The sequence below is a fragment of the Dermacentor andersoni genome, chromosome 6 (genome assembly GCF_023375885.2).
Source record: "Dermacentor andersoni chromosome 6, qqDerAnde1_hic_scaffold, whole genome shotgun sequence".
NCBI lineage: Eukaryota > Metazoa > Arthropoda > Arachnida > Ixodida > Ixodidae > Dermacentor > Dermacentor andersoni.
Window position 1 is genome coordinate 112329611 of NC_092819.1, and position 26887 is coordinate 112356497.

Sequence of the window (26887 nt, forward strand, 5' to 3'; positions counted from 1 at the left end):
CTCCGCAGAGATGATTAACTGCGTAGCTTCACGCATTTAAGGCGGCGCCCAACCGACGCGTGACAACTTATCTTATGTAGCTGTCATGACATACCATTTTTCAAATGGCCTCGGCAAGTCTATTTTGTGCCTGACATTAAACCTTTTCGAAAAGCACAACCCAAATTATGTTGGTCAAACTGTGTAAAAATGACACCCACTGACCGTGTGTGATTAACTGCAGACGAACAAAAAATGTCACTGAAGCCAACGTTTCGATGAAAACAAGTATTCGTGCCGAAACGTAATTAGTTATTAGCTAACTGTTTCCACATTACTTCTTCAACCATGACTTCTTCGAAACAACACTAATGGTTCGGATTCATTTAATCTCTTCAAGCCCTTATCTTACTGCAAACTTGCACGTTCGGGCCCACTATATATTCTTCGTTTCGTAATTGAAAATGATCGATGTAAAGTAACACAAAAAACCATTCTCTAGCTGCAGGCTGAAGTTAAGCAATATTTACGACACCATAGTTTCTACACTGCTTTATTGCGGAAAAGCTGTCTTCTTAGAGATTAAGAGGGCCTACTGTCACGAAGAAATTACAGTCATGAGAACTGTCCTTTGTTCTTGACTCTTTAAGTGACCAGTACGAGGAAATCCGATCAGCATCAATTTCATAGCTGGCATCAACCGCCCAATATAAACATGCACACTATATATAAACGGAAACATTGAGGGGTAGATACGTTCTGTGTAGCTGCTGGTCACTTAAACCAAGGTTATCCTGCCCTTCAATCTTCTGAGAAAAATTAGTAGGGGAAAAGATTGGAAAGCTCTCCGCGTGGAATAAGACCTGTATTTGACACGCGTACCGGCATTCCAGCGAAGGTTTCCTTCATAAAGGCCCAGAGACTGATATAAAAAAGTCTCTTCTTGTTTTCTCTTGGAGTTCCTGGGCGGCGTATTCATGAATCATATCCCCTACATGCATTGGATGAGCAAACATCTGCTACGGCTGTCCTATTGGCTGTCAGAGGTTCTGGGCTGTGACGTTCGACGTCCAAGAATATGCTATTTTCACAGATGCAAGAAATTCTGTCAAGTGACAAAATTACTACTTGACAATCACATGCGTGACCTAGCACATTAGCACCGTCTCAATATTCATTTTTATTTATTTATTTATTTATTTATACATACATACTACAGCCCCTTTATGGGGCTATTGTAAGAGTGGGTTAGACAAAAAGAAGTCATACAAAAAACAAGTAAGCAATAACATATTAAAAATTCACATGAAATAAGGCAGATGACACAAATGAAACTCAAAACAAGAGCAACACTGAGAATCAGTGCAAGAACGAGAATGAGCCAATACACTAACAACAAGGAAATACATAAAATCAGGTGTAGTTAACTTTTAACAGGAAATCATTTAATGGCAGTGACCTAATTGTTCCGGGAATTAAGTTCCAGCAAGTTCCGGGCAAGAGCCCGTGTGCTGCGCTATACGTACATTCGACGTTCTCGGGAAACCTCCGGTGCAGGTTCCTGTAGGTGGCAAGTGCTTGCTGGTAATTCCCACTCTTGTGATGGCAACTTGCCACCAGAAGGGGCCACTTGACCTGGCTGGGCCTGCGGTAAGTGATCGAATTTAAAGACCTTGCTCACTCCCGATGGAGAAAGTGCCTTATTAGGGTCTCTGCTGTCTATACATTGACCAAAGAGAGAACCGCATGTGGTGGTTTTCAATTAGCAATATACATTGTATACAAATCCATTGGTCCCATGTATTGGTAACTATTTTGACTGAGTTACCACGCACTTTTGTAATGTCTCTAACGCAGTGCGCGCAGTAAGTATTCAGATATGTAAGCGCTTAACAGCAGTGAAATGGATTAGCCCTGCAAATTGCATGCTCGTGCATGCAAGTTCCAACAGCTTACTCACTGAATAATGGTTGCCTTTTCGAAGTACTTGATGGCCTTCTCGTAAAGCTGCGACTCGATGTAGTACGCCCCCAGCCAGTCGATGATGTCGATGTTCGATGGGAAATACCTATAAGACTGGCAACGAAGGCAAGCAAGTAATGGTTCCGACTTGCGCATGCGTGCATAAGTATCAACGCGCCATTTATACGATCCGGGCAAACCTCATTAGAAATTTGTGCATGAGCTATCGGCCAAGCATAAAAGCGTGATAATCGGTCTCATCTCAATTAGCGCTCATCATTGCGCAACAATTCCAAGGTTCGGGGAGCCCGAAGCATGCCTATTCGTAACATGTGGCAAGCAATAGATTATTTGCAGTCATTCATGCTCTATGACTTCCAACAACTTTCATGCAATAGTAACCACAAAACATCCTTCTTTCTTTTCTCGAAGATATAACTAGTAATCAATTACTATCAGGAAATGACTTATACCCGGCGACGCAAGACCACGAACTCAAAAGTGTGCAAGAACAAACACCCGCAGAAATACATGCAGGGAAAGCGGTCAAGTTACGGAGTTCTCACGCATAAGCACATCTGCACATGCAGCCCCAGTTGCTGCCACACTTTTTGACTTTTGCAATGAAAAAAGCTTGGAGCCATCGCGAAATGTCAGTCACGGACGCGGATGAACAATCTACATGTGCTAATTCCTGTTACATCACACCACTGTGGCCTGAAATTACAAAAGAAATAGCCAGAAAGTTGGTTTAACACGCAACATCAACAACGTGCGAAGCAAAAGTTCAGCCACGATTGTGTGCTGAATGCGTGAGAAGCACACGCATTCCCACGAAATTTCTCGTGTGATTGCAATATCTCAAAATCTTTGTGTCTAGATGTCCAGTAACGAAATTTATCGCAGGTGGGGCCGTGACGGACTACCCAGGCGACACTGCGGAAACGCCCATCAACAGAACCCTCTCGCACCCCGCTTATTGGTTTCGGTTCGTACAAAACGCGAGGCCTTTCTGGTGAATGTAAGAGGCCGCGGTACATCTGCTCATCTGAGCTGCGCTGTGGCGGAAATTCCAGAGAATGTTGGGCATGGTAGCCGGTGTACCACGCCTTCCGAAGCCTAGGAACCAATACGCTCTGCAAAATGCGTGCACTGCGCACGAGAACTCGCAGATGCAGACGCCTTCAAGTGTGTACTGCTCAGGTCACGCGGTGTCAAGCTGAAACGGCAGACGTTTGCAATATGCATCCATTCACTTAAGCGCGCGCACTAACTCGTAATCGTGGTTCCTATACGAACTAACCACAATAATATAATAATCAATAAGTTGCTGCTACTTTAACACAGTGACTGGTGCTTGACCGGTTCTGGTATGTGCTTACCTCTCTGACTGCCGGCCACATATACATGCTTATGCCGCAGAAGCACGTTTCCAGACATAGCCACCGGTAAACACCACGATTGCGTGTGTATAGGGTAGCGCTCACGCATAGCGATACTACTTACATAGAAAGAATGATGCAGCAGCAATCGTAGCGTTCGCTCTCCATCTGTTTTCAGCAACATATGTGAAAGCGGCTGTTTAAACGTCACTCTTTATGTACAGTCCCCTAACTTCATGCTGTAACCGAGTGTCTGCACCACGTTCCGGTTTTTTTTCTCTTTTCCACAGCAACTTGTGAAACAAAATCAACCGCTCTAAGAACTTTCGCCTCATTGCGTGTACCGCTTCCCCATCGCAAATTCACCAACCGATTTTCGCGCAATGGGGAATATAATGCTTTCGCGTTAACAAGATCAGAAATGAAGCCACAACACAAAACCAAAGCAAGCGATACCGGCTGTCCGGCCCGTGTTACTACCCAGTCAATTTCGTCGCCGGCGATGACGTCGCCAGTATGGTGTGCTCAGAACTCCAGCGTGGCATATGGAAAAATGATGACCGTAACGACTATTGGGGAACGCGCGCTGCTCAACGTATACAGTCTGGAGCGGTCGCAGGATCCGCCCACCTTCGGCACGGTTTGCCGGACGAGTAGCGCCCGCTTTCCGCGACATGTATTACAGGCGGTAGCGCGCAATATCCAACGTACTTGGCACGCACTTTGCGAATGCGAGAACTACGCCCATAACTCAAAACAAAGCACACAACGAGCCAGCCGCATGTTCCACTACAGGGCGGCGTCTTTTTTCTACCACCCTGCCAATTTCTATGACTGCTACCAGGTCGCGCCACAGTGCGTTCAGAACGTAGAGAAACCACAAAAAACGGAGATGTACAAAAACGAAGTCCACTATAAGGAGTCAGAAAATTTGGTTATGGGAATTCATCGTGGGTCTTTTTTTTCTTCTTTTTAGCCTGGGTAGGACATTAAGCAATATAATAGTGAGAGCTTGGTTGCGCAACCCACCGCCCCGTTCCAAAGGGAACGCCCATAACATCCATCCATCCATCCATCCATCCATCCATCCATCCATCCATCCATCCATCCATCCATCCATCCATCCATCCATCCATCCATCCATCCATCCATCCATCCATCCATCCATCCGTCCAACTGCAACCCGTCAGCCCCATATTAGAGAACTTTTGAAATGTTATTGAAATCACACTGTTATTTCCGCGTGCGATCTTACTCAATTCCGAAAAGCATCAAGTTAAAGATCAGCAGCCAAAATGCAAAGTTTGAGGGCAGTTTAATAAGCAAATCGGTCTTGCTTGTATGAAAGACGACTCCGGTAGAATAAACGTTTCGATGGCGTTCCGTACAGCTCCACCAGTATGCCATCGTGCCACAATCAATGACGTACCCTACACCTAATCTTCTATTATATTCATCTTTCAGCTAAGTGTTGGAAGGACAACGAAGATCGGCGCTAAATGAGCTTTCTCTGGTAAAGTACTCTTTCAAAACTTCATTATCGTTCATACGACATAAGAAGGTTGATCACATATGTGAAAAACAAAAAATCATTGGAACTTCTGTTTATTTCGCTGTAGAGCCCCAAGACTGGAAGGTCAGTATGCCGTCATGGACTTCACAGCATTTTTTTTATTGTGTGGGTCCTTCAAGCACAGGAAAAATTCGCGAACTTGCTATAGTTAAGTGCTGTGAAAACTGTTGGCAACACATCCACAAGTGATCCCTCACCGGGCAAGGAGCCCCAACAGCACAAAGGTAGAAGCAAAGGCCCGGCGCAAGTGTGGCGTGAAAGAGCTAGCCGATTTAATGGCCAATCCCCCGTAGTGGATAGGAGCGACGTACTTTATAGGAAAACAACAAAGCTAGCCGGGGTTAGGAGCCAGTATTTTTCTCAGTGTTTCGCTCCTTCAGAATACAGTTAAATCCTCGTCACCCCTAAACAATTGAGTTCATCGAAGTAGGCGATGTGAAAATTCATGACGTCATGACGGGCTGGCGAGGGTAATTCAGCAGCGTCACTGCCCTCTATTTGTCTATCCATCAATGTTGGCTTGCGGGGCTTTCTCTATTTGTCGCTTCAGTATTGGAGATGCGTAAGTTGAGAACATAGTTCAGAAGCTTGGCCCGATTGTGTTCCATTATATCCAAATAAAGGGTTGCACTGTTCAGATCTGGGTTCATTCTGCCGGCAGTGAACCAGAGTAACGAAACCCACACTACTCTTCATAGCCATCTGCCGACGAGCTAAAGCAGCTCATCCAGCTCAAAGACTCTCGGGAAACCTCAGGGTATCTAGATGTAGTCTATAAAGTGCGTTGCGAGAACTGCGACAAATCTTACATACGTGAGGTTGGAAACATTGCAGAATAATTTAGAAGCATCCAAACGATGTAAGGAAACACAACGCAAGATCTAACGCCTTGGTGGAGCATCGCATTAACGCTAACCACAATATAGACGGGGATGCTGCTGGCGTAATTCCGACAGAGAGGCGTCTATCTTTCCATCTACTCTCAGCGTCATTATGAAAGTAAAGGGACAGTAAAAGCATATACTAAGCCGACGTGTAATGCTTAAATACCATTCCAGAAACCTCGCATCGCTTGTTTCAGGCCAAGAAAACACTTAGCTTACGAGAAAATTGTACTTGAAGAGTCCGAATACCTTTTTCGAAATTCAAACCTCCGGCCACCCAACCGGGGGAGTGGCGACGTTGCATACGCCATCCCCGCCCTTTGCTGCAGTCGGTAAGTAAAACGACGCCGGACCGACGGCGGCACCGAGCCAAGACAGAGCGGCTGGATTCACCGCCGCAGCTGCTTTTTGGTCAAATGGCGTAGACCGCTCGGGCATCCCTCTACACCACATTTAAGTTCAATTCTCTGATACTTGCAGTCTGTGCGAGTTTCGCGAACCAGCAAAACCAGCGCAGCACTACGCGATCAGGAAAGCACTGAAACGCAAAAGTCTGGGCGGCGCAGAGTCGAGTAAGAACGAAACCTTTCGTCCGCCCGCGTCATTGCCAACGGTAATTTGAATTTCTTTTTTCTGAACATGAAATAAAACTGGACATGTAGCGTTTTATTTAAACTGACGATGCGATACGATGATGTTTTTTTTTTTTTTGCAAAGAGTAGTTGAGTACTAGTGACACAATTTAAGTAAGGAGTGCTTTCGTCATCGGGCAAGTGCTTGAATGTCCCAGGGCAGTCACTAATCATGTCCTGCATTTACCTCGATTTCTCGATTATTAAGGCCTTGTTCGCTATAATATTGACACCTTAGAGATTCTCGTGCACTAATCTATCACTTTAGCTTGACTTACTATTTGCCTTTAGTGTCCCTTTAATCTGCAACACACGAATGCGTTGCAATCTCTCCGAGATATGCACTAGCATGATACACTCCATAATGCATAGCCCTTTTGCTTTGCCCTGCATTGTGAACGTCAGTTGTGAACTTCATTGTAACGTCGATTGTATATTGGTTTCTGTTCAACGTAGCGCTCAGCCGAGCACTCGCTTTATTTTCACTATCAAATGATCTCTCATTCAGCCGCGCTACTTACATCCGACTGGTACTGGAAGGCCAGTTGCTTCTCCCCTTGAGAGTCGTAAATGTCTCCGATCTTCGAGAGCAGGTTTGGGTCTGTAGGCACTAGTGTCACCAACTGCTGGTACCTGCAGCGAAATAGCTGGGTGCTAGAGTGTCCACGACGTTCTCGCAAGTAGCATCGTTGTCACCGGCGTTTTCGGCGGCCTATTGAAATGGATACTCAAAATATTCAAAACAATCCAACTAATAACTGCCGAAGCCACTATTATGAAAATACCTACTGGGAGCTAAACGAGAAGAAAGGGGGTTAACCGAGGGGCCCGATTTTTATTAGTCATATCATAAGAAGCCAACAAACACTAACACCAAGGACAACATAGGAGAAATTACTTGTGCTTAATAAATGAAATAAAGAACCGATAAATGAATGGAAATTAAAGTGGATGAAAAAACTTGCCGCAGGTGGGAACCGAACCCCCAACCTTCGCATTTCGCATGCGGTGCTCTACCAATTGAGCTACCACGGCGCCAATTCCCCATCCACTTTCCTGGGTATTTATGTGTCCTAGCAGAACCCTGGGAGTGTTAGCCAGCGCCACCACTCACAGACCTTGGCGGCGCACGTGGAACGTCCTTTTTGCCGCAGGCGTCACGAGAACGTGATCTTTTTCGGTGAAGGCAACTGGTCAATAAACCCGCACATGCTACCTGAAGGCATCAATGTTGCCGAATTCGAGACCCTCGTTATGTAATAAACGAGAAGAAAGGAGGTTAACTATTTCTATAGTTTTGTTCCAGGCATTCCTACATATATGAGCGTTACGTTTGTTCCTGAACACTGGCATGGCAATTGAACTCACCCCTGTGAGCACTGTGAAAGGTCAAAATAATTGTGCAACAAAGGAAACTTATTGATCAAGCTTTGTCGTCAATGTCATCGATATTTACTTTTCGTCAATCCCGCTTAAATAAACTAGAAGGTTTAATTCAGCGCTCTAAGCGGTTTTCTTCGCTTTTGAGAAACAACGCACTGAGCAAGCATGCATAGACACAAGAGCACGCCATGCGCATCCAATGCAACTGTGTTTCGCCTAGCGCTACTAAGTCAATGGCACGCCTAACAGAAGTTGCATGCCCTATATAACTGCAGAGGTAGCAGAGATTGGAGGGTTGCATAAACAAAACTGACAGCCACTTTTACATACGCCAAATAGGGTGAGGGCGAAAGCCTGCGCGCTCAAGCGAAATTCATTAAATTACATGCGTTGTTATTTTTATTACTTGTTTTCTCTCTCCAAAGGTGCTGGATTCAAGTACATCTTTAATTATAAATTATATAACATTCTACAATTTACTTTGGCTTTAACACCAAAGATCGTGGATTTGACTCCCACTTTAGCTCGAGGGTCCGACTCCCACCCAAGGTCGTGGGTTCGAGTAACTGAATTAACTCTGCCCTAATTAACATTGACCTTTTTGCCATGATGAGCGGCATCGGAGCCAGCTGTGGAAGACCACGAACGCGCGAGCAGTGGCACGAGCGCGAGGGGAGTATGGCAACGCGGGAATTACGAGCGGCTTTGGAGCCAGCTGTGGAAGAAGACGACGAACACGGGAGCAGTGCCACGAGCGCGAGTGGAAGTATGGGACCGCTGGCATAATGAGCGGCATCGGAGCCAGCTGTGGAAGACCACGAACGCGCGAGCAGTGGCACGAGTGAGAGGGGCAGTATGGGAACGATGGAATTGTGAGTGGCATCGGAGCCAGCTTTGGAATAAGATGACGACGAACGCGCGAGCAGTGGCACGAGTCGGAGCGGCAGTATGGGAACGCTGGTATGTTGAGTGGCATCAGAGCCAGCTGTAGGAGACCACGAACGCGCGAGCAGTGGCACGAGCGCGAGGGGCAGTATGGGAACGCTGGGATGATGAGCGGCATCGGGGCCAGCTGTAGGAGACCACGAACGCGCGAGCAGTGGCACGAGCGCGAGGGGCAGTATGGGAACGCTGGGATGATGAGCGGCATCGGAGCCAGCTGTGGAAGACCACGAAAGCACGAGCAGTGGCACGAGCTTGAGGGGCAGTATGGGAACGCGGGAATTATGAGCGGCATCGGAGCCAGCTGTGGAAGACCACGAACGCGCGAGCAGTGGCACGAGCGAGAGGGGCAGTATGGGAGCGATGGAATTGTGCGCGGCATCGGAGCCAGCTGTGGAATAAGACGACGACGAACGCGCGAGTAGTGGCACGAGTGCGAGCGGCAGTATGGGGACGCTGGCATGATGAGCGGCATCCAAGCCAGCTGTGGAAGACCACGAACGCACGAGCAGTGGCACGAGCGCGAGGGGCAGTATGGGAACGCGGGAATTATGAGCGGCATCGGAGCCAGCTGTGGAAGATTACGAACGCGCGAGCAGTGGCACGAGCGAGAGGGGCAGTATGGTAACGCGGGAATTATGAGCGGCATCGGAGCCAGCTATGAAAGACCACGAACGCGCGAGCAGTGGCACGAGCGAGAGGGGCAGTATGGGTACGATGGAATTGTGAGCGGCATCGGAGCCAGCTGTGGAATAAGACGACGACAAACGCGCGAGCAGTGGCACGAGCGCGAGGGGCAGCATGGGAACGCTGGCATGATGAGCGGCATCGCAGTCAGCTGTGGAAGACGACGAACGCGCGAGCAGTGGCACGAGCGAGAGCGGCAGTATGGGAACGCGGGAATTATGAGCGGCATCGGAGCCAGCTGTGGAAGACCACGAAAGCGCGAGCAGTGGCACGAGCGCGAGTGGCAGTATGGGAACGCGGGAATTACGAGCGGCATCGGAGCCAGCTGTGGAAGACCACGAACGCACGAGCAGTGGCACGAGCACGAGGGGCAGTATGGGAACGCGGGAATTATGAGCGGCATCGGAGCCAGCTGTGGAAGACCACGAACGCGCGAGCAGTGGCACGAGCGAGAGGGGCAGTATGGGAACGCGGGAATTATGAGCGGCATCGGAGCCAGCTATGAAAGACCACGAACGCGCGAGCAGTGGCACGAGCGAGAGGGGCAGTATGGGAACGCTGGGATGATGAGCGGCATCGGAACCAGCTGTGGAAGACCACGAAAGCACGAGCAGTGGCACGAGCACGAGGGGCAGTATGGGAACGCGGGAATTATGAGCGGCATCGGAGCCAGCTGTGGAAGACCACGAACGCGCGAGCAGTGGCACGAGCGAGAGGGGCAGTATGGGAACGATGGAATTGTGAGCGGCATCGGAGCCAGCTGTGGAATAAGACGACGACGGACGCGCGAGTAGTGGCACGAGTGCGAGCGGCAGTATGGGGACGCTGGCATGATGAGCGGCATCGAAGCCAGCTGTGGAAGACCACGAACGCACGAGCAGTGGCACGAGCGCGAGGGGCAGTATGGGAACGCGGGAATTATGAGCGGCATCGGAGCCAGCTGTGGAAGATTACGAACGCGCGAGCAGTGGCACGAGCGAGAGGGGCAGTATGGTAACGCGGGAATTATGAGCGGCATCGGAGCCAGCTATGAAAGACCACGAACGCGCGAGCAGTGGCACGAGCGAGAGGGGCAGTATGGGTACGATGGAATTGTGAGCGGCATCGGAGCCAGCTGTGGAATAAGACGACGACAAACGCGCGAGCAGTGGCACGAGCGCGAGGGGCAGTATGGGAACGCTGGCATGATGAGCGGCATCGCAGTCAGCTGTGGAAGACGACGAACGCGCGAGCAGTGGCACGAGCGAGAGCGGCAGTATGGGAACGCGGGAATTATGAGCGGCATCGGAGCCAGCTGTGGAAGACCACGAACGCGCGAGCAGTGGCACGAGCGCGAGTGGCAGTATGGGAACGCGGGAATTACGAGCGGCATCGGAGCCAGCTGTGGAAGACCACGAACGCACGAGCAGTGGCACGAGCACGAGGGGCAGTATGGGAACGCGGGAATTATGAGCGGCATCGGAGCCAGCTGTGGAAGACCACGAACGCGCGAGCAGTGGCACGAGCGAGAGGGGTAGTATGGGAACGCGGGAATTATGAGCGGCATCGGAGCCAGCTATGAAAGACCACGAATGCGCGAGCAGTGGCACGAGCGAGAGGGGCAGTATGGGAACGCTGGGATGATGAGCGGCATCGGAGCCAGCTGTGGAAGACCACGAAAGCACGAGCAGTGGCACGAGCTTGAGGGGCAGTATGGGAACGCGGGAATTATGAGCGGCATCGGAGCCAGCTGTGGAACACCACGAACGCGCGAGCAGTGGCACGAGCGAGAGGGGCAGTATGGGAACGATGGAATTGTGAGCGGCATCGGAGCCAGCTGTGGAATAAGACGACAACGGACGCGCGAGTAGTGGCACGAGTGCGAGCGGCAGTATGGGGACGCTGGCATGATGAGCGGCATCGAAGCCAGCTGTGGAAGACCACGAACGCACGAGCAGTGGCACGAGCGCGAGGGGCAGTATGGGAACGCGGGAATTATGAGCGGCATCGGAGCCAGCTGTGGAAGATTACGAACGCGCGAGCAGTGGCACGAGCGAGAGGGGCAGTATGGTAACGCGGGAATTATGAGCGGCATCGGAGCCAGCTATGAAAGACCACGAACGCGCGAGCAGTGGCACGAGCGAGAGGGGCAGTATGGGTACGATGGAATTGTGAGCGGCATCGGAGCCAGCTGTGGAATAAGACGACGACAAACGCGCGAGCAGTGGCACGAGCGCGAGGGGCAGTATGGGAACGCTGGCATGATGAGCGGCATCGCAGTCAGCTGTGGAAGACGACGAACGCGCGAGCAGTGGCACGAGCGAGAGCGGCAGTATGGGAACGCGGGAATTATGAGCGGCATCGGAGCCAGCTGTGGAAGACCACGAACGCGCGAGCAGTGGCACGAGCGCGAGTGGCAGTATGGGAACGCGGGAATTACGAGCGGCATCGGAGCCAGCTGTGGAAGACCACGAACGCACGAGCAGTGGCACGAGCACGAGGGGCAGTATGGGAACGCGGGAATTATGAGCGGCATCGGAGCCAGCTGTGGAAGACCACGAACGCGCGAGCAGTGGCACGAGCGAGAGCGGCAGTATGGGAACGCGGGAATTATGAGCGGCATCGGAGCCAGCTGTGGAAGACCACGAACGCGCGAGCAGTGGCACGAGCGCGAGTGGCAGTATGGGAACGCGGGAATTACGAGCGGCATCGGAGCCAGCTGTGGAAGACCACGAACGCGCGAGCAGTGGCACGAGCGAGAGGGGCAGTATGGGAACGCGGGAATTATGAGCGGCATCGGAGCCAGCTATGAAAGACCACGAACGCGCGAGCAGTGGCACGAGCGAGAGGGGCAGTATGGGAACGCTGGGATGATGAGCGGCATCGGAGCCAGCTGTGGAAGACCACGAAAGCACGAGCAGTGGCACGAGCTTGAGGGGCAGTATGGGAACGCGGGAATTATGAGCGGCATCGGAGCCAGCTGTGGAAGACCACGAACGCGCGAGCAGTGGCACGAGCGAGAGGGGCAGTATGGGAGCGATGGAATTGTGCGCGGCATCGGAGCCAGCTGTGGAATAAGACGACGACGAACGCGCGAGTAGTGGCACGAGTGCGAGCGGCAGTATGGGGACGCTGGCATGATGAGCGGCATCGAAGCCAGCTGTGGAAGACCACGAACGCACGAGCAGTGGCACGAGCGCGAGGGGCAGTATGGGAACGCGGGAATTATGAGCGGCATCAGAGCCAGCTGTGGAAGACCACGAACGCGCGAGCAGTGGCACGAGCGAGAGGGGCAGTATGGGAACGCGGGAATTACGAGCGGCATCGGAGCCAGCTGTGGAAGACCACGAACGCACGAGCAGTGGCACGAGCACGAGGGGCAGTATGGGAACGCGGGAATTATGAGCGGCATCGGAGCCAGCTGTGGAAGACCACAAACGCGCGAGCAGTGGCACGAGCGAGAGGGGCAGTATGGGAACGATGGAATTGTGAGCGGCATCGGAGCCAGCTGTGGAATAAGACGACGACGGACGCGCGAGTAGTGGCACGAGTGCGAGCGGCAGTATGGGGACGCTGGCATGATGAGCGGCATCGAAGCCAGCTGTGGAAGACCACGAACGCACGAGCAGTGGCACGAGCGCGAGGGGCAGTATGGGAACGCGGGAATTATGAGCGGCATCGGAGCCAGCTATGAAAGACCACCAACGCGCGAGCAGTGGCACGAGCGAGAGCGGCAGTATGGGAACGCGGGAATTACGAGCGGCATCGGAGCCAGCTGTGGAAGACCACGAACGCACGAGCAGTGGCACGAGCACGAGGGGCAGTATGGGAACGCGGGAATTATGAGCGGCATCGGAGCCAGCTGTGGAAGACCACGAACGCGCGAGCAGTGGCACGAGCGAGAGGGGCAGTATGGGAACGCGGGAATTATGAGCGGCATCGGAGCCAGCTATGAAAGACCACGAATGCGCGAGCAGTGGCACGAGCGAGAGGGGCAGTATGGGAACGCTGGGATGATGAGCGGCATCGGAGCCAGCTGTGGAAGACCACGAAAGCACGAGCAGTGGCACGAGCTTGAGGGGCAGTATGGGAACGCGGGAATTATGAGCGGCATCGGAGCCAGCTGTGGAACACCACGAACGCGCGAGCAGTGGCACGAGCGAGAGGGGCAGTATGGGAACGATGGAATTGTGAGCGGCATCGGAGCCAGCTGTGGAATAAGACGACAACGGACGCGCGAGTAGTGGCACGAGTGCGAGCGGCAGTATGGGGACGCTGGCATGATGAGCGGCATCGAAGCCAGCTGTGGAAGAACACGAACGCACGAGCAGTGGCACGAGCGCGAGGGGCAGTATGGGAACGCGGGAATTATGAGCGGCATCGGAGCCAGCTGTGGAAGATTACGAACGCGCGAGCAGTGGCACGAGCGAGAGGGGCAGTATGGTAACGCGGGAATTATGAGCGGCATCGGAGCCAGCTATGAAAGACCACGAACGCGCGAGCAGTGGCACGAGCGAGAGGGGCAGTATGGGTACGATGGAATTGTGAGCGGCATCGGAGCCAGCTGTGGAATAAGACGACGACAAACGCGCGAGCAGTGGCACGAGCGCGAGGGGCAGTATGGGAACGCTGGCATGATGAGCGGCATCGCAGTCAGCTGTGGAAGACGACGAACGCGCGAGCAGTGGCACGAGCGAGAGCGGCAGTATGGGAACGCGGGAATTATGAGCGGCATCGGAGCCAGCTGTGGAAGACCACGAACGCGCGAGCAGTGGCACGAGCGCGAGTGGCAGTATGGGAACGCGGGAATTACGAGCGGCATCGGAGCCAGCTGTGGAAGACCACGAACGCACGAGCAGTGGCACGAGCACGAGGGGCAGTATGGGAACGCGGGAATTATGAGCGGCATCGGAGCCAGCTGTGGAAGACCACGAACGCGCGAGCAGTGGCACGAGCGAGAGCGGCAGTATGGGAACGCGGGAATTATGAGCGGCATCGGAGCCAGCTGTGGAAGACCACGAACGCGCGAGCAGTGGCACGAGCGCGAGTGGCAGTATGGGAACGCGGGAATTACGAGCGGCATCGGAGCCAGCTGTGGAAGACCACGAACGCACGAGCAGTGGCATGAGCACGAGGGGCAGTATGGGAACGCGGGAATTATGAGCGGCCTCGGAGCGAGCTGTGGAAGACCACGAACGCGCGAGCAGTGGCACGAGCGAGAGGGGCAGTATGGGAACGCGGGAATTATGAGCGGCATCGGAGCCAGCTATGAAAGACCACGAACGCGCGAGCAGTGGCACGAGCGAGAGGGGCAGTATGGGAACGCTGGGATGATGAGCGGCATCGGAGCCAGCTGTGGAAGACCACGAAAGCACGAGCAGTGGCACGAGCTTGAGGGGCAGTATGGGAACGCGGGAATTATGAGCGGCATCGGAGCCAGCTGTGGAAGACCACGAACGCGCGAGCAGTGGCACGAGCGAGAGGGGCAGTATGGGAGCGATGGAATTGTGCGCGGCATCGGAGCCAGCTGTGGAATAAGACGACGACGAACGCGCGAGTAGTGGCACGAGTGCGAGCGGCAGTATGGGGACGCTGGCATGATGAGCGGCATCGAAGCCAGCTGTGGAAGACCACGAACGCACGAGCAGTGGCACGAGCGCGAGGGGCAGTATGGGAACGCGGGAATTATGAGCGGCATCAGAGCCAGCTGTGGAAGACCACGAACGCGCGAGCAGTGGCACGAGCGAGAGGGGCAGTATGGGAACGCGGGAATTACGAGCGGCATCGGAGCCAGCTGTGGAAGACCACGAACGCACGAGCAGTGGCACGAGCACGAGGGGCAGTATGGGAACGCGGGAATTATGAGCGGCATCGGAGCCAGCTGTGGAAGACCACAAACGCGCGAGCAGTGGCACGAGCGAGAGGGGCAGTATGGGAACGATGGAATTGTGAGCGGCATCGGAGCCAGCTGTGGAATAAGACGACGACGGACGCGCGAGTAGTGGCACGAGTGCGAGCGGCAGTATGGGGACGCTGGCATGATGAGCGGCATCGAAGCCAGCTGTGGAAGACCACGAACGCACGAGCAGTGGCACGAGCGCGAGGGGCAGTATGGGAACGCGGGAATTATGAGCGGCATCGGAGCCAGCTATGAAAGACCACCAACGCGCGAGCAGTGGCACGAGCGAGAGCGGCAGTATGGGAACGCGGGAATTACGAGCGGCATCGGAGCCAGCTGTGGAAGACCACGAACGCACGAGCAGTGGCACGAGCACGAGGGGCAGTATGGGAACGCGGGAATTATGAGCGGCATCGGAGCCAGCTGTGGAAGACCACGAACGCGCGAGCAGTGGCACGAGCGAGAGGGGCAGTATGGGAACGCGGGAATTATGAGCGGCATCGGAGCCAGCTATGAAAGACCACGAATGCGCGAGCAGTGGCACGAGCGAGAGGGGCAGTATGGGAACGCTGGGATGATGAGCGGCATCGGAGCCAGCTGTGGAAGACCACGAAAGCACGAGCAGTGGCACGAGCTTGAGGGGCAGTATGGGAACGCGGGAATTATGAGCGGCATCGGAGCCAGCTGTGGAACACCACGAACGCGCGAGCAGTGGCACGAGCGAGAGGGGCAGTATGGGAACGATGGAATTGTGAGCGGCATCGGAGCCAGCTGTGGAATAAGACGACAACGGACGCGCGAGTAGTGGCACGAGTGCGAGCGGCAGTATGGGGACGCTGGCATGATGAGCGGCATCGAAGCCAGCTGTGGAAGAACACGAACGCACGAGCAGTGGCACGAGCGCGAGGGGCAGTATGGGAACGCGGGAATTATGAGCGGCATCGGAGCCAGCTGTGGAAGATTACGAACGCGCGAGCAGTGGCACGAGCGAGAGGGGCAGTATGGTAACGCGGGAATTATGAGCGGCATCGGAGCCAGCTATGAAAGACCACGAACGCGCGAGCAGTGGCACGAGCGAGAGGGGCAGTATGGGTACGATGGAATTGTGAGCGGCATCGGAGCCAGCTGTGGAATAAGACGACGACAAACGCGCGAGCAGTGGCACGAGCGCGAGGGGCAGTATGGGAACGCTGGCATGATGAGCGGCATCGCAGTCAGCTGTGGAAGACGACGAACGCGCGAGCAGTGGCACGAGCGAGAGCGGCAGTATGGGAACGCGGGAATTATGAGCGGCATCGGAGCCAGCTGTGGAAGACCACGAACGCGCGAGCAGTGGCACGAGCGCGAGTGGCAGTATGGGAACGCGGGAATTACGAGCGGCATCGGAGCCAGCTGTGGAAGACCACGAACGCACGAGCAGTGGCACGAGCACGAGGGGCAGTATGGGAACGCGGGAATTATGAGCGGCATCGGAGCCAGCTGTGGAAGACCACGAACGCGCGAGCAGTGGCACGAGCGAGAGCGGCAGTATGGGAACGCGGGAATTATGAGCGGCATCGGAGCCAGCTGTGGAAGACCACGAACGCGCGAGCAGTGGCACGAGCGCGAGTGGCAGTATGGGAACGCGGGAATTACGAGCGGCATCGGAGCCAGCTGTGGAAGACCACGAACGCACGAGCAGTGGCACGAGCACGAGGGGCAGTATGGGAACGCGGGAATTATGAGCGGCCTCGGAGCGAGCTGTGGAAGACCACGAACGCGCGAGCAGTGGCACGAGCGAGAGGGGCAGTATGGGAACGCGGGAATTATGAGCGGCATCGGAGCCAGCTATGAAAGACCACGAACGCGCGAGCAGTGGCACGAGCGAGAGGGGCAGTATGGGAACGCTGGGATGATGAGCGGCATCGGAGCCAGCTGTGGAAGACCACGAAAGCACGAGCAGTGGCACGAGCTTGAGGGGCAGTATGGGAACGCGGGAATTATGAGCGGCATCGGAGCCAGCTGTGGAAGACCACGAACGCGCGAGCAGTGGCACGAGCGAGAGGGGCAGTATGGGAGCGATGGAATTGTGCGCGGCATCGGAGCCAGCTGTGGAATAAGACGACGACGAACGCGCGAGTAGTGGCACGAGTGCGAGCGGCAGTATGGGGACGCTGGCATGATGAGCGGCATCGAAGCCAGCTGTGGAAGACCACGAACGCACGAGCAGTGGCACGAGCGCGAGGGGCAGTATGGGAACGCGGGAATTATGAGCGGCATCAGAGCCAGCTGTGGAAGACCACGAACGCGCGAGCAGTGGCACGAGCGAGAGGGGCAGTATGGGAACGCGGGAATTACGAGCGGCATCGGAGCCAGCTGTGGAAGACCACGAACGCACGAGCAGTGGCACGAGCACGAGGGGCAGTATGGGAACGCGGGAATTATGAGCGGCATCGGAGCCAGCTGTGGAAGACCACAAACGCGCGAGCAGTGGCACGAGCTAGAGGGGCAGTATGGGAACGATGGAATTGTGAGCGGCATCGGAGCCAGCTGTGGAATAAGACGACGACGGACGCGCGAGTAGTGGCACGAGTGCGAGCGGCAGTATGGGGACGCTGGCATGATGAGCGGCATCGAAGCCAGCTGTGGAAGACCACGAACGCACGAGCAGTGGCACGAGCGCGAGGGGCAGTATGGGAACGCGGGAATTATGAGCGGCATCGGAGCCAGCTATGAAAGACCACCAACGCGCGAGCAGTGGCACGAGCGAGAGGGGCAGTATGGGTACGATGGAATTGTGAGCGGCATCGGAGCCAGCTGTGGAATAAGACGACGACAAACGCGCGAGCAGTGGCACGAGCGCGAGGGGCAGTATGGGAACGCTGGCATGATGAGCGGCATCGCAGCCAGCTGTGGAAGACGACGAACGCGCGAGCAGTGGCACGAGCGCGAGGGGCCGTATGGGAACGCTGGCATGATGAGCGGCATCGGAGCCAGCTGTGGAAGACCACGAACGCACGAGCAGTGGCACGAGCGCGAGGGGCTGTACGGGAACGCGGGAATTATGAGCCGCATCGGAGCCAGCTGTGGAAGACCACGAACGCACGAGCAGTGGCACGAGCGCGAGGGGCAGTATGGGAACGCGGGAATTATGAGCAGCATCGGAGACAGCTGTGGAAGAAGACGACGACGAACACAAGAGCAGTGCCACGAGCGCGAGGGGCAGTACGGGAACGCTGGCATGATGAGTGGCATCAGATCCAGATGTGGAAGAACACGACAAACGCGCCAGCAGTAGCACGAGCGCGAGGGGCAGTATGGGAACGTTTGAATTATGAGTGGCATCAGAGACAGCTGTAGAAGAAGACGAATACGAGCGCGCGAGTAGTGGCACGAGTGCAAGTGGCAGTATGGGAACGTTGGCATGATGAGCGGCATCGGAGCCAGCTGTGGAAGACGACGGACACAAGAGCAGTCCCACGAGCGCGAGGGGCAATATACGCTGGTATGGTGAGCGGCACCGGACCCAACTTTGGAAGAGCACGACGAACGTGCGAGCAGTGGCACGAGCGCGAGGATCAGTATGGGAACGCTGGCATGATGAGCCGAATCGGAGCCAGCTGTGGAAGAAGACGACGAAGAACACAAGACCAGCACCATGAGCGCGAGGGCCACTATGGTAACGCGGGCGTGATGAGCAGCATCGGAGCCAGCTGTGGAAAAAGACGGCGAACGCGCGAGCAGTGCCACAAGCGCGAGGGGCAATATGGGAACGCTTGCATGATGAGCATGCATCAGAGCCAGATGTGGAAAAAGACGGCGATGAACGCGTGAGCAGAGGCACAAGCACGTCTTTGCGCGAGGTGAGCTCACAGGACTTTCTCTACCGAGACACATGTATGCGGTGCTGACGAATGCACCTTTGCAAATTTTTAACCTGAACGCGCGAGCGTCGACTGCACGGCATGTCAGGGGCCTTGCAGCGGCAAGGACGGTGGTATCGGCGACAGTATGCGCCTGCGCGCAAAGCGGTTTCCCGTTCAAATTTATTCTCCTCTTCACTTCAGGAGTGCCCCTCGCCGTACCGCTGACATGCTGTCCGGTCGAAGCTCGCGCATTGTGGTAAATTGTTCGAAGGGTATACATCACTAGAATTTATTGTAACATTTCAAAAAGGATTCCATGAAACTATCGACCTTTAGAGAAAAAATTATTTTGTCTTTCAAACTGTATAGGTCATGAAATTATAACTTGCATTGTTCTGTAATATTATTTGTCAAAGTATTCCAGTCACAAAAAATGTTCTGTTACGCACTCCTGTTGCATTGTCCCACAAATAGTATGTTGTATTATAGTGTTCTGTATCTACTACAGAAAATCATGTCAATTCGTGGTGTTTCGTTGTTAGTAGCTGAAGTTGCATTTGCATGTCATGCTGGTGCGTTGTCACTACAGAAGGTATATTGTCCAGTCATAGTGTTGTGCTTTCACTAGCTCAATCTTATTATGGTATCGTAGTGTCGTTTTGTAACTACAGAAATTTATGTTGTTTTATCGTTCACTTGGGTTCTTGCAACAGAAATTCAAGTTGCCTGTCGTAGTGATGTGTTACCACTAGAAAACGCCATGATATCATTTTGTTGTGTTGTTTCGTTAATACAGAAAGAGGTGTTGTGGAAAAAAAAACTGTGTGGTGTCAACAAAACTCTCTGTCATTACTACGCAATTTCGTGTTTTTACGACGATGAGTTCTGTTGTAGAACAGAATTTCGTGTTTTCAATGAGGGATATAATAAAGTCAGGTTTCGTTATAGATCTTCAGGGATCTTGAAGCGCTAACGACTTAACACCAAATTTACGATGAAGCCAGCTGAATGGGTGCCATTCCACTGGCTCCATCGGGCAGTGTTCTTCCACGCTATTGGTTCTGCGATGTATCGGTCCAGTGCCTTAACGTCTTGTTAATCACAAAAACAAACTGTGGTTCTTGTTCTTCCCATGTGCTATGGTGACCTTGGGGCAAACAAAAGGATAGAACCTCTTACATCGCCTATCTCACCTCATCATTAACACAAACTACAGAACGGGTTGGTTTCCGCAGTGTAAACGGCGGAATAGTACCTATTCGCTGAACGCATTGTTATATGGGCGAAACCCCCACATCTCCAAAGTGCCCGGCTCCTGCGCCTACAACGGTCACTAATTTCATGCTCTTAGACACCTGATATCACGGCAAAGGTGCTCAAGGAGGCCAAATTCAAATGTAATTTTTCAAACGACCATTCATGCCTGCTTCTTGACATACAGCAAACTTGTAATATCATTGTCGTAATACATGCATCACGCAAGGCTGCAGGCGTCTATTTGATATATTTAATGCGTACGCCTGGGTTAAACAAAGTTAATACAAAATATCAATTTTTATTAAGTGCATTTTCTAGATTACGCAAACACGTGCTGGCACTACGAGCATGGGCACTGTGCTGGTAGCACCAGTACTTGCCACTGAGCACTTACCATTCCAGAGCTTCATCCATGTTTCCCTGCAGCTCATACCTGTCTTCAGGTCATGGATTAAAACGAACATTTCCTGGAATTCGACTGTTGTTGCGTTGGGCAAGCGTGCTCATTCATGAAAGGAGATTTTTAATTTATCTGGCGACATACCTGCGTGTCATTAGAACATCCTTTCTAAATAAATTAGGCATTTATTCTTAAAATTGAAGGCTTGTTAGGGTACAGCTTTTACATTTCTCGTACACTTCAACTAATTTTTAATGAAGGAAACTTCGCAACATAAGTATATGCCCACGAATTTGTTTACCACTGAGGATTACGAAATGTATGTTTCTTTTACTTCTTCTGCCCAATTTTACTCCTTTGAGCGGCAAAGGATACGTCCGGCCAATCTGATGCAGCACCTGCGGGATGGTCTTGACGATGGCCCTCAGCTTGAAGAAACAGTCCAGGGCCTCCTCCAGTGAACCGAGCTTCTGGTAGGCAAGTCCTGGGTGATTCGTGAATGCAGCACAGCACGCACGCATCACAAATAGAAAGCGGCACCTTGCTTGATGTTGTCTTCAGCGTGGCATTTATTAGGAGAGAAAATAATATTCCCTGTCGTTTCGCGATCTGATCCTTCCTTGATATGCAGGACATGTGTGCCCCTCTTAGTAATCCAGGCTTCGCTGTTCACACATTAGCGATGCCAAATGATTTAGGCAAACACAAATTTTAACAAGGCACACTAATGCAGTAAAATTTATCAGAACCACGCGGCTATCAGAGACTAGGGTAAGGTGAGTTTCAAGAGCTCAGGAGCCGTGTTCACCTGTTCGTGTGCAAACACTCAGAATACGTGTTCTGAGTGTGCGGAACAACTGCTCTTACAAAAGGAAAAAAACACCTCTCATGTTCCATGACCTAACGCACCCTGTGATCATAGGCTCTGTACATATTCAGGAAAACATTATAACCTACAACAGTATCTTTTTCAACAAACATGGATGCAGGTCGAATGCGGGGAGACCATACTGATACGGGTAGAGATAGAGATTGAGAAAAATGTATTTTGCATTTACAAGCTAGCTTGGGAACACACAGTACGGCGGAGAGTCTAGCCTAGCAGCAGTGATCCTATTGCTGAGTGTTCGTTCTCCGTCACCAGTATTTTCTGGTAATTCTCGCTTTCTTCCGAGGAAAACTATTCCCTGCACGACGGGAATGGAAGTGGAGCCACCCGCACTCCCACCTGATGTAGCGGTGGCCGCGTCGGCAGCTTCAATGAAGCGGAACAGCCTCTCGAGCGACAGCGAAGCTACCCTGATAGACTTGACCGAGAGTGACGACAGCTCCGACGACGACTACGTGACTGTCCTGAGTCAGAAAGCAAAGCGGGGGATGCTGAGAGCCTCTGTGGACACATCTTCTATGAGGACTCCGCAGAGTTCGCCGAAGTACACCATCCTTTTCTTACCTGTGTTACCCTCCGACAACATGAGGTTCCTCAACAGACAAGTGGCATCGGTTGAACTCGAAAGACTGTTGCCAAATGGCATTGAGGACGTCCGACTCAACCCTCGAAAGAATGTTGTCGCGGTAGACGTCGCCGAAGCATCGGCGTTAGATTCTCTGCGAGCTGTCCCTGTCCTCGGTGGCATGAACATCCGTACCATCATCCCGATGGGACAAGAGGCTACAGGCGTCATATGTAACATTGATGCGGCCATCTCAGGCGAGGATTTACCACTTTTGATAAAGCCTGCCATTCATGGGACCCACATACTGCAGGTGGCCCGTCTCAGAAATTCCAGATGCGTGAAAATTGTCTTTAAAGGTTACTGCCTTCCATCGCATGTGAAGGTAGGTCATTTCCTACATGCTGTCCGGCCCTTTGTTCCCAAGCCGCTTCAGTGCAGAAACTGCCAGAAATTCGGTCACGTGAGCGCCATCCGTTGAAAGTCTGCTTTATGTTCCCGCTGTGCAGCACAACACTCTGCAGGCAACTGCCAGGCAAAAACTTATAAGTGCCCGAAATGTCAAGGGCCCGAACTTTCTATCTTGAAGAAAATGGTGAGGGATCGGTCGACTCATCGTGAAGCAGCTGCTGACGCCAGGCGACGTTGTTCTCGTCGCAGACGCTAATCAAGGAATTCTGCTCTCCGCACAAAGAATACGCGTGCCGCAAAGCCTCTTGCTGTTGAATCTGCTCCAACTCCAGCGCAGAATGTTTCCAAACGGCGTATAGATAACGGAGCAGCTGAAAAGAATGCCGCGGATGAAGAATGGCCCCCACTGCCAAGGATAAGACCTGTGGAAAAACCCCATCAAGGAGAGGCACCACAATGCTCCACCCCTCACCCAGGTGAGCTGACAGAGCATGACCGCCGAATTGTAACAATGCTCAAGTCTTTGATAAGTGCGATTCGCACGCTTGTGGGTAACTCGAATACGCCAACAGCTCGAAGTGCAGTGCAAGTGTTGGATGCCCTGAGTCCAGTGCTTGCAAATCTTGCGTAAGCACAATGGCTCTTCCACTGCCTTCACTCCGTGATGAAGTGCGTAGTGCGGCGATTTTCCAGTGGAATGCCAGAGGACATAAATCACGGATTTCATGTTTCCGCCAATACGTTTTTACGAACCGATTTCCTGTAGTGGTAATATGTGAACCGAACGTGTCAAAAGCGCTAAGATTCTCTGGATACGAAGCCTTTATGGCGTCGACTTGCGGGTAATTCAGCAAAGTAATTGTTTACATCCGTACAGAACTAACTTACATTCCCCACTCGGTGCAGCCTCATGATGGAAACCAATACGTGTGTCCCCGCATTACAAAGAATAATGTGGCCTTAACTCTTATCGGTGCTACATCTCCCCATATAGTCGGTAAGACGGCGACCGACTGCGACATATCCTGACGGCGACTTCTGGATGATCACGGGAGACTTTAATGCTCATCATTTGGCTTGGGGAAGCACCAGAATAGATTCCAGAGGCCGGAAACTTGTGGAATTTGCATCCGACCATGAACTCAGCATTATGAACGATGGCAGTCCGACGTACTTGTGTGGTTCGAACTATAGCAGTTGCTTAGATTTGACTTTGGTGTCACGGCAACTTGGTCAAAATGTTCGATGGTTCTCTGACATCGAGACTCATGACAGTGACCATATTCCCACCTACTTAAGAATCACTGGGTTTGGAAGCTTCTCCTTTTCTACTTCCCGACAAGTAAGGTGGTCAACATATAAGAGAAAGGTGGAAGAGGCATGCAAAGAAAGATTTACCGGTACCATTGAGAACCTTATTACAAGTGTCCTGGAATCGTCTACGTACACATTTACATCCGCCAAAAAAGGTACGGATTTCGACCCGGAACTTGAGCGACTTCGAACGATTCGCAGAAGGGCCGAGAGGCGATACAGGTGCACCAAGTCAATTGATGACCTTAGAGTCGCTCGACGTACACAAAAGAAAATCCCACGTCGTATGGACAGGTTGGAGGAACAAAGGTGGAAGACGTTCTGCGAATCACTTGACCCCCGCAAGCCACTGTCTATCATATGGAGGACGGTGCGCGGCCATGGCTCGTCTCTACAGCAATGACACCCATTCTCAGCCCTAGGCTTCCATCAAGGCCGCTCGCAGGTCGATATAGCCGAAGATTTCTGTGTGAAGATTGCGGGCAGTGTGGTCATTATCAATAGCGAAATTCTGGGTGAAGTTCCTGCAACACGCTTCCCAGAATTGAATGTGTCCTTCTCACTTGAGGAATTGGACGCTGCTCTGGCCACATGCAGGCGCTCATCGTAGCCAGGACCAGACGGCTTCATCTGCGCTGCTTTATGCCACCTAGGTGAAGGTGGCCGAAGTAGACTTCTGGAATGTTACAACCAGTCATGTAATGATGGCGTCGTTCCTGAGCGGTGGAAGTCCAGCCGCTTGATACTCCTGAAGCCTGGAAAGTCGCCACTTGACCTAGCGTCCTACCGACCCATTGTGCTGTCCAGCTGTGTTGGGAAGGTCATGGAAAGCATGATTCTCACACGCCTTCGACAGACAGGCGCGAAATTCGACAGGCGCCATTGTTCTACCATCTCAATCGTTCGTCATCAAGTTTAAGACTTCACACGTAACGACATCTGCAAGTTCCGAACTGGCCGCTCTTCACGCTGCTGTCGAATACATTGAAAAAGAATGGCCCAACAAATGGGCAATGTTTTGTGATTCGAAAGCAGCCCTCCAGAGCTTGCGAAGTTTACGACGTGGCAAGTATGAACAGCTGGTGTCACAAATCAACGAAACCTGCCATTGCGCTTCTGAACGAGGACATGATATCATACTTGAGTGGCTGCCGGGTCATTGTGGCGTCGTTGGTAATCACGTCGCCGATGACGCTGCCCGACGTGCCCAGGCTGGCGCACCGACACTCTTTATACCTTTATCGAGAGTCGACGCTGCAAGAGAGCTTCGCAGTCTCGCTCGCACCATCACGTTAAGTTACTGGCATACACCACAGAACTCTAAGTGTCGTTTATACCGTCTCGACCCATCACTGAAACTTAAATTACCAGCGAACCTTTCAAGACGTGACGCAATACTGCTGTGTCGGCTGTGGGTAGGAGTAGCATTCACCAACTCCTACAGAGATCGTATTGGAATGGCGGACTCACCAATGTGCGCTAAGTGCAAGTGTGAAGAGACCACCAGTCATCTTGAGCGCCACAACGCATACCCTGAGGCCATGGCTGGGTTTAGAAGGGGCCGTTCCTCTTTCGACAACGTCATCAACCTCGTCATGTCTGTATAGCAAGAAAAACACCACAAGCGTATATCGGTTGCACTATTCCTCGATGTGAAAAGCGCCTATGATAATGTAACGCATGAAGCCAACCTTGATGCCCTGGAAAATAATGGAATTGGTGGACGCATGTTTCGGTGGATTCGAAGCTATCTATTCAAAAGATCCTTCTTTGTGCACAGTGCACATGGCCGAACCGCTGACCATTACACTTGCCGTGACGTGCCTCAGGGTGGGGTTCTTAGCCCCACTTTGTTCAACCTTGCAATCCTTGGACTTGCCGACGTCCTACCACATACAGTAAACCTTTCCATATATGCTGACGACATATGCATATGGGCATCGGCAGTTACACTTCTCCAGGTGCGTGCACGGCTCCAAAAAGCAGTGACCCTAACATCATCGTACCTGCGTGCTCAAGGCCTCAGCATTTCCACCGAGAAATGCGCCTTCGTCGCTTTTACCCACAAGCCCATGACCTGGTACCCCATTTCTATCGACCACCAACCAATTTCCTACGCAAAAACTCACCGATTCCTAGGTGTTATTATCGACAGAGACCTTTCATGGAGGCCCGCCATCTCCTACTTGGAAAAGTCGCTTACTTCTGTCTCCCATATACTAAGGTTTCTTGCCGGTAATACGTGGGGCACATCCGTGGCATCTATGCTTCAACTATACAGGACGCTCTTCCTAGGATACTTGCGATATAGCACACCAGTGCTGTCCAATGCTAACAAAGCTAACATCCACGTCCTACAGAGCATTCAAGGCCAAGCCCTTCGAACATGTCTGGGGCTACACGAAATGCTTCAACCGTGGCAACAATTGCCACCACGCGAGACCACCCAATAATGGCCTATATAGCTATCGACGCACTCCGGGCGCATGTTCGCCATATATCCAGAGTCCCTGACCACCGTCTCGCTCGCTTGCCTGAGAAAAGACCCAAGGCAGCGTTCTCCAGGTCAATTGCGGCTACCCGGCACTCTTTGTCTTTGAGGCCCTCACCCGCAACCAGAACGCCATCCCCTTTGTGGTGCTTGAAAAAGCCTCCTGTGTACCTTGCTGTTCCAGGAATAGTGAAGAAATTTAGCCTGACCACCACGGCTCTCAAGCAGATCACATTGGAGCTTTTGCATTGTTCATACGCTAACCGAATCCATGCTTACACGGATGGTTCCGTCTCGGAAAATTCGACAGGCGCCATTGTTCTACCATCTCAATCGTTCGTCATCAAGTTTAAGACTTCACACGTAACGACATCTGCAAGTTCCGAACTGGCCGCTCTTCACGCTGCTGTCGA

The 26887-nt window shown here is 52.5% G+C and overlaps 1 protein-coding gene across 1 annotated transcript in view; it reads right to left on the reverse strand.

Moving 5' to 3' along the window:
• Positions 1–26887, reverse strand: part of nompB (intraflagellar transport protein 88-like protein nompB) — a 119936-nt gene that overhangs the window by 16430 nt on the left and 76619 nt on the right. The window contains exons 17-21 of the mRNA XM_050170999.3: positions 21180–21288; positions 20799–20837; positions 6934–7045; positions 1940–2055; positions 1506–1624 (exon numbers count right to left, since the gene is read on the reverse strand). Of these exons, the coding sequence (XP_050026956.1) occupies positions 1506–1624; positions 1940–2055; positions 6934–7045; positions 20799–20837; positions 21180–21288 (495 nt within the window). The remainder of the gene's footprint in view (positions 1–1505; positions 1625–1939; positions 2056–6933; positions 7046–20798; positions 20838–21179; positions 21289–26887) is intronic.